The sequence below is a fragment of the Callithrix jacchus genome, chromosome 19, assembly GCF_049354715.1.
Source record: "Callithrix jacchus isolate 240 chromosome 19, calJac240_pri, whole genome shotgun sequence".
Taxonomy (NCBI): Eukaryota; Metazoa; Chordata; class Mammalia; order Primates; family Cebidae; genus Callithrix; species Callithrix jacchus.
Window position 1 is genome coordinate 24,777,783 of NC_133520.1, and position 8,839 is coordinate 24,786,621.

The window sequence follows — 8,839 nt, forward strand, 5'->3', positions numbered from 1 at the left end:
AAACAGCAGGCTCTTCCCCGTCCCGGAAGCTCATTAGAACCTCGTTATGAGCCTTAAAAGCCGGTTTTATTTCCGCAGCGGGCCCGGTGGCGAAGGCAGAAGGCTCAGTTCGTGGGCCTCCACCAGCTGTCCCAGCAGCGCGACCTGACTCCACGCAGCGGCGGCCACTCGCGGCCCGAGACCGGCTCGCGGCGCCCAGCCCCGCGTCGGTCGCCCATCGGGGCCCCAGCGCCGGGTGCTCCGCCTCCCAAGGCAGGCGGCCGCCATGGCGGGCAGGCAGATCAGGGCGCTGGCGGGTCCCGCGCTGCGGGGGCAACCTCTCGCCGCCCCACCGCCAGCACCTCTCTGGGTCCCCGCTGGGTTCCAACAGCAGCTCAGCCTAACCCTTCGCTCTGCTAACGAGGGAAACCGCGGCGGCTCTGTGCCCGACACGCCGGGTAGGCCGGACAAGGCGGCGAGGCCTTCGGAGAGCAAAGAGTTAACCGCAGCGGAGCGGCGAATCGCAGAGCTGCACGCGGCCGCCTGCGCGGTGAGACCCCCTCCTGCCCGCCCCGCCCCGCCGCGCCTGCGCATCCCGGGCCTCTCCGGACCCGCAGGCCGCGCGGCTGAGTGAGAGGATGCTGGACGCTCGCGCGGTCCTGCTCGGGCCTCTGACACGCGCGCACGCACGCACGCACGCACGCAAGCTTCCACTCCCGACCTTTTCGCGGGAAAGCTGGCCACAGTTCGCGTTCCAGACAGAGGGTTTATTTACCCTGTCTCTCTTGATTATGAGTGATTTGTTTTCCGATCGGCGTCCGAGCTCCGGTCGCAGTGTGGGACCCACTGCCACTCTTTTGTGGGGTGTGTGTGTGTGTGTGTGTGTGTGTGTGTGTGTGTTGCGGAAAGGGGTGTTAAGGAACTGATGAGAAGGTGGAGAGACTGAAAAGTCACAACAGAAGTGTGTTGTGTTTTATTCTGCATTGTCAGTTGAACACTTAGCCATCCAGTGATTTTTATGATTAAAAAACAACACATTGACATATTCATTTTAATTTTTCCATTGTCTTCTCGTCGTTTCTCTTAACTCTTAACGGAGCAGAGGAAACCACAATTTGGTGTTTGCATTCTTCCTACACGCTCGGGCTGTTTTCTCCTGTTTTGCGGACTTGACAATGGCTTGTTAGTACCAGTCTCTAAACTTATCTCCCTTTATGCCTTCTAACACGGTCTGCGTGAGTTTAAAGGCAGCATTTTGTGTTATTACCTTTACAAAAGAAGCAGGGAGAAAAAGAGAAACTGACTCAATAAAGATAGAAAAGCAGTATGAAATGAACCTATTTAATAAGCTGTGTGTGCGTCCAGCAGTTGATGGGACTAGTATTATATGGTATGACTTGAGCCAAAGGGGTAGAGAAGAAAATCTCAGAGGTTGCCTAAAATTGACTTATTTAAATAATGACAGTTAGTAGGGCCTGAGAATCCACTGTCGGTCTGACCCATTCAAGTGTTGAAACTAAATAAAGACTCATCAGGAAGCGACTGACAGCTTTTGTTTGTTCTTGTTTATGCTCCCCTTTTAAAAATAACGTATGTGATTTGTTCTCACGCTTCACCACGTAGATATGGTGGATATTAAAGAAAAGTTTTATTCTCTTTAGAGCAAACACCAGTGGCATGTGAAGAAACTTTCAATCAGCTCAGGGGAGGAAGGGAATTTTTTCTCACTCGGAAAATCCACACTTGTTTCATCAGTGTCATTATCACAGGTTAAATGACTATCCAGGAGACCATAAGTTAAGTCCCATAAATAACAAGCTGTTGCTCTTTTTTGACAAATCAGAGCCCCCGAACAGTGGTCCTTCCTCCAGCCTCAAGGCAGATAGCTCTCTTACCTTTCTCCCGGTACCAGTGCGCATCACTGAACATCCTGCTCTCCAGTCTAACTGTGAGCACCCTTGCCTCATCTTTGTCTGTGGCCACCGTTACGTGAGGCTCATTCACTGAGGACAATTTAAGTTTGTGTGGGCAGCCAGCAAGCTCAGAGGTGCTCAATCAACATGGAAAGCTGTAGAGCAGGCGCATGCGCAGGAGCAATCCGTTTGGCTTCCAGGTTGCCAGATAATTGCCCTCAGAAGACTCCCAGAAGCTATGAAAAGTGAAAAGAAGCTTGCTGCAGAGTTCCTAGTGTTTCTTTGTTTTTGTTTCAAATCTCCAAACACGAACTTTATAAATAAATAAAGAAGTGAGGTCCTGACAATCGGTCATTCTAAGTAGTGCTAAGTGCTCCCGATTTCATGTAATCTGCTTCTGTGGTCCTCCTGGATTTGGGAAGTCGCTCTCAGACCAGCCTTGGGACTTTCTTGGATTTCTGTTGCCCTGCCCTGCTCTAGGTTTGCTAGAATACCTTAGAGTGAGACTAGACTTTGACTGTACCTGCCCTTTTGCTACACACTTTATTCATGAAACATACTGGGTTAAAACCTCAACCAGAATAAGGTATTCAGCCAGTAAGTTAGACACTGAAGAAGTTGTTGGTGGTTCATACAAAAATGTGTTTGTCAGAAGACATGCAAGTTTCATGTGTATTTTAAAGAAAAAGGCTCTGTACAAGATTGATGCACTGAGTTACTACATGGTAAAAGGGTTATGTAAAAAGTCCGTGGGAAAGTTCCTCTACAAAAACCCAAGGCTAAGTAATATCACCCAAATGACCCAAATCCACAGAAAATGTTATTTACTTTGCCTTTCCCACACAGTACTTGAGACACCTTTTTAAGTCATGTTTGACTGTAGATAGAATATGCTTCCTTGACATTCGAAATAGTACAATAAGTTTCTTTTGATCAAACTTGTGAAAGTAGTGAGTGGTAATATGTTAAAACAATACTTTTTTTCACTTAAAAATACAACTAATAACACAAGGAAAAAATAGTATAAAATGTGCAATGGAGTAACACATGAAGGTAAAGAAAGTGTTCAATAATAGCAAAGGTAATACTTTTCTATAAGGACTGTTGGTTTTGATTAGCACCTTTTCTGTAAGTTTAAATCATTATCCACATATTTTAAGTACTGAAATTCCAACTGCAACTTCTGAGTGAAAGTTCATTTTCAGCCTCTTAAGCTCTTAAAATCATTTAAATCACCTGTTATTAAGCTTGTTACCTAGAAACCAAATGAAAAATATCAGAGCAGTGGCTACATAGTTATTAGGTACAGAGGAGTTCTTGTTTTTCCATCAACTTCTCATTTTTCTCAAACTGTATATTTTCTCCTTATGTCACATAAAGTTGGATTGTGTATAATGCTGGAGTGCATTTGGTCTTTAATTGCAAGTGCCACTAAAACTGCTGGGAAGAAGTTTAATATTGTTTAAAATTTTTCTGCAGTATTTTATGAGTAGACATTACAGTGAGGAGATATGATGAATATCGAGATTAATGAATTGTTTCCTTTTATTTCACTTCAGGCTGGCCAGCTAAACTATGTGGATCCAGCTACTGGCTATTTGGTGCTTACACAGATTGCCCACTTGCAAAGAGGTGAATGTTGTGGCTCTGCTTGCAGACATGTGAGTAGCAATTCTCGCATTACAGCAGCAGTTTGCGGTGCTTCTGTAACTTCGTAAATACTTATTATTTGAACAACAAGTCAAATAAAAAAGCCAAATAGACCTGGAGTGCACTTTTCACAAGCTATTTTAGCCAACGACAATGAAGTCCTTAGTACCCAATGTAGGATCTTTAAAGTTAATGGAATTTTGCCATGTTTCACTGTGAGCATCAGTTCCTTGAAATGCTGTGATTTGAAATTCATGGGAGCTCTTTATTACAATAAAACTTTTCAGGTGGTTTCAAATAAGTTGTTTTCATTAGGCAAGTACAAAGAGGGCAGGAAAAGAAATCTAGAATGTTGCAAACTAGATCCCTCTTCTTTATTAGTTGAATAAATAGAAACTCACCTAGCATTGAGAGGTAGGTTTCCTTCAGATAATGATTTTTTTCTTCTTTGCTTCCTTCCCTCCTTCCCTTCTTTCCTCTCTTCTTACCTTCTGTCTCTCTCTCTCTGGTTCTTTCTGTGGCTCTTTTCCAGTTTGTGTTTGAAATAATTGTGAAACTCGATCATCCCACATGTAGTGCCTGTGCCTTTCCTAAAATGTTTATTTCAATGGATACCTCTCTATTTCACTAATGAAGATAAACTAATTTCTCTTTCCCTATTATGAGCAAAGAATAACGGAATTGATTCTCCACTATTAGTTCTTAAAGGCGTAGTACTGAGGTAAATTGCTATAGGATCAAGATTATAAATAGGTAACAACCTCTGTTTACAAAACACTTTGTATGTTTTGGTGCCAGAAGGTGTAATTTCCTTTAACTGGCTTACTCTATAATTAAAGAATAGACACTAAATGCATGTATTAGCTGTATCCAGGATTAAAACTTAAACCTTCCATTTTATGTATGTTCCTGTGACCATAACTGTTTCTAATCAAATGCATAATAGTTTTTTGTAAATTGAGGACTTGAAGCTCTTCTAAAAGTGGATTTTTGATAGTAAAAGTCTTAAAGTTGGAAGGATGAATTTAGGAAATGTTTCCTGGATCCTAATTAGGACCATTTGCCCAAGGTTGCCAACATTCTTCTCTTAGTCTGCAGGACCTGATAGGTGAAATGGCCTATATAAAATTGTTAACAGTCTCTTTCTGTCACCATGAGAAGTGTGCTTTTTCAAGATGATTATTAAATAATTTAATACCAATTTGTTTTATTTCTTCTGCAGTGTCCATATGGTCAAGTCAATGTTAAAGATCCATCTAAAAAGAAGCAGTTCAATTCATATTTTTATATTTGACAACAATTTCATCTCTGTTCTCAACAGTACTTGTATTTTTTTAAAAAAAATAAAGCCCTAGTTCAGAGTTGCTATGTTATTAGTACTTGAACACTAGTGTATTCCTAATTACACATATTAAAAGAACATCAATAAAATGAAAAAGCTAACAAATGTTTGTGTGTTTCTGAAATGCCACATTGATAGTTATTTTCTTTTCTTTTTGCTTCATTATCAGACACATATGTTGAAGAAAGAAAATAATGGCTGTTTCATTAAATAAATAGTAGCAATTGGGTCACATTAGTAGCTCTTGGTTTTTCTTAGCCTCAGTTCTCGTACTGTTTTCCCATCAGTGTTAGCAGTCCAAGGGAGCTTGCTGGCAAATAGAAGAGTTTTAGTACATTCTTCATTTTATTTATATCTTGAGCTATACGGAGATTGATATAATATATTGTGCAGCATATGAATGCTCAAGAAGTGCCATCCTGCATCAAGAAATGCTCTCATCTTCCATCTGTTCTTTCAATAAAAACTTTAAATCATTTTGACTTTAGGGTCAGGCTGCTGAAGATGTGTCACTTAGACCATTCTTTCTCTGCCCCCCCCCCACCCTTTCCTCCTGTATTTCTTTTGGCACTTCCTAGGAAAATCTATCTTTGAACATTTTATTAGCCGTACACTTATTTCATTCACTGCGATGATGCCCCTGGGCCTCGGTCTGCAACCTGAGCCAGGAGCTTACAGGAGCTTCTTTCTACACCTTCTCTGCTTCCTATGAGGACAGCAGCCCCCAGGAAGCCCTTTCCTAACCAGTTGCAGCTGCTCAGAAAAACGAGGCTGCTACCCATTTGGAAGACTGGCTTTGCCCAGAGCTGACTCCCAGCCTTCCCTCAATGGGATCTAAAGATCCTTGGACATCTCAGGGGTCTGCCTCAGGTTCTGCCTGTGGCCCAAATAAGAGTTTTAGGAATCTTAAGCAAACAAAGGTTTTGGTATCTTCTTCCACATTCAATTCAAAACAAAAGCCATTCTTAATGGTGAAATAAGTGAAAAGAAGCCCAATAATGTTCTAATTTTCCTTTTGATTATGTCTTTTTTTTAAATGTCAACTATTAAATTGTCTCCCCAAATTGTTGGCTTTTTCAGTGCCCTACTTTTGCTGGTGCTCTAACCATGGTGTCCTAAGAAACGCTGCCCCTGAGCCCTGTGGGGTTACAGCGTAATGTAAAAGAGTATGTCTGTGGACTGGTGCTGTCCTATCTGGAAATTGCTTTGAGAGGAGCAGGAGAGGTGATCAGCTTTGTGATCATAGAAGCAGTTTTCCAGAAAGGCATAGGGATTCCGGGGAGCCAGCTTCCTTTCCATATTTTGGTCAAGAAGCAACCAGCTAGTTCCATGTTTCTTACTCGATTTGAAGATTAACAAGGCCATCTTCTGTGTGGGGGGATAGTGTTTCTTCAGCAGCCCCTCAGGAGAGACGAGTCTAAAATGCCATCTTTCTGGAGAATAGGGGAACAAAGAAAGGAAGTTCATTTTGAAAAGGGGTCTAAGGTAAGTGTTCTGAGAAAGCCCCTTAGCAGGTGGAAAGATGCTTCCTTCCTCCAGGCAGCTCTTTCCTCCTCCCAGTGCACTTCCTGTAGTAGGAAACTGGCCAAAAAAGAGAGGGTGTTCGTCATGAAGGACCCTTAGGTGGGATGTTTGTAATTCTTCTGGGCAATTCTTCCTTGCAGAACTTCAAGCCTTGTGGGTAACAACTGCAAAGGAGCCGCTGGCAGGCGGGCGGGGGTGGGGGGTGGGGGGTGGGGGGGGGTGGGGCTGTGGCGGGGACTGGGGAAGAAAGATGCTCATATTCTTCCCTGCTCCTGGAGCCAGAAGGAGGGCTGAGGTTGCTGTAGTTCTAGAGGGATGAATGTGAACAACACGTTAGGGGTGGCAGCGGGGCGGGTACTCCCACATTAAATACAATATGGCCATATAAATGGGTCTAAGGCTGCAAGAGCTTTAAGCTATATTGTATTCGCACATTGTAAAGTAAAATACAGGTTTCTTATTAGGTGTGTATATACAAACACATGTGGATGCCAAGAAATAGAGAGTTGCTTAGAGACTTTAGAGTTCAAATCAACTCTGGTGCTGCTCAACTTCCAAGGTTTCTGGAGACTCCTTCTGCCCCAGAGTGTAATAAATCAAGGAAAATTGAAATTGACTTTTAGATTGTTTCTTTTGTGAAACGATCCAACGGAAACTAGGGGATCTTGTGCCAGGGTGAGGTGTGAAGATGGATTTCTGTAGCGGTGGTTCTTGTGGCAGGTGGATCATGATGCACACTCCTCTCTCTTCAAGAAGCAGCACTGCCCCCACTGTTTATGGAGAGCAGGGAAGGGAAGGGCTTTTATTTTTTCAAGTAAAATTTAAGGCTCCCAAACAGGGTGTGTTTGAAACAGTGCCCTGAGAAGTGGAGGCACTCTCTGGGCCTGGAGTGGGTCTTTGTTCCAGCGCAGCACCGCTTCTCCAAAGGCATTGGCAAAATCTGTTCTGCACACACTGTTCCACTGTCAGAAATCTGCAGATCTTAGATTTGTCTTCAGATAAGGCTGGGGAAGAGAGCTCACTACCAGACAAATGGCAATTGGCACGTTGTCTTCCCATGAGAACTTTCAGATCACACAGCCCCTGGCTAGTGCAAAAGGAACCTCACCCTCCACTCCTAGCTGACACCTGCCATTTCGTCTTTTCTAACACTCAAGTCGTGCCTTGAGTTTGTGGATTGGATGTCTATGGAGGAGAAGTGAAAAGTCGGTGCTATTTTTTCTCTACTCTGCAAAATTAAGAAGTAATCCTGGATGCCAAAAGGATCCCCTTCTCTCATTAAAAAAGTCAGGTATTTAAGTGGGGGATGAAGGGCAGAGAAAGTCTACATCCTTTTTGCAAGCCTCTGTGAAGAGCCTGATTTCTGAGAAAAAGGTTATGGAAGAACCCGCAGCTATCTTTAGCCAGAGACTGAGCTGTCCCTGGAATGTCCAGTGTACCCTGGACCTCTGGATGCTCTGATGTGTGCTGGGGTGCCCAGGGCACTGGGTTGGCCTCTGTACCCACAAACAGCTTCGAGGTTGGGCTCATGACACAAAATGCACAGATTCACAGCTCTCCTTCCTGGCACTATAGGCATAAAAGAGTGTTAACCAAGGAATCATGAACTCTGAAGGAACTGGGAGATCCTTAACGACCACATCCTCCTAGCAGGAATTTGTATTCTAAAGTGTGAGCTTCAGTGCGCACTTCAGTGTGCGTGCGTCTGCGTGTGTGTGTGTGCACGCGCGTGTAGAATGCATGTGGTTACCAAATACCTAAAACCGTATGTGACCGCAAAGAGGTTAAATCCGGTTGGTTTGGACAGGGATGAGTTGAAAGCACCCAAGCGTTTTCGGATGGATATCGCCATCCATTCATCAGATGGCATCGCTGATGAGCATAGAAAATGAACCGGGAGAACTGTCCCTTTTTGGCTTCGAAACCTGACCGTTATAGGGGAGATTCTAGAAGAAAGAGCTAAGGAGGCCGGGGCTGAAGAGGAAAGTCAGGGGCGGGGGGGAGGGGGGCTTAAAAGGTAAACTGTTGGGACTGACTGGCTAGTGGGAGTAGTTAGCGAAGCCAAGTGTTTAGGTAGGAAGAGAGATCTAGTCGGAGCTACATTCCAGGATTTGGGATGAAAAGAGAAAGCCAGGGAGCTCGGGTTCGCCGCTGCTAATCTGTTCCTTACAGACCCTAAACTGTATGGCGGAGCTTGTGGGGCAGGTGTGGGGGCGGCGTCCACCACCGTGTGCCCCACGTGCAGCCCCAATCCCACGCAGTATTCTCAAGCGGCTGGGAGGCCAGCGAGTGTCCCCACCCCGCCCACTGCGCCCTGGACCCACGCCACGCATTGCCAAGGAGTAGCTATGGTGGCACGTGGAGGAGGGGCGGGTAGGGAGGGCGGCACCATCACCCGGACCAGCATCTTGGAGAGCCAATCTCACTGCTC

At 44.6% G+C, this 8,839-nt stretch overlaps 1 protein-coding gene across 1 annotated transcript; it reads left to right on the top strand.

Annotated features, from left to right (window-relative positions):
* Positions 1 to 254: 254 nt before the first annotated feature.
* On the top strand, positions 255 to 4,989 carry C19H1orf53 (chromosome 19 C1orf53 homolog). The gene is made up of 3 exons (XM_002760613.6): positions 255 to 529; positions 3,452 to 3,553; positions 4,765 to 4,989. Exons 1-3 carry the CDS (start codon positions 266 to 268, stop codon positions 4,834 to 4,836), a joined length of 438 nt encoding a protein of 145 aa, XP_002760659.1. The 5' UTR covers positions 255 to 265; the 3' UTR covers positions 4,837 to 4,989.
* Positions 4,990 to 8,839: the final 3,850 nt, after the last annotated feature.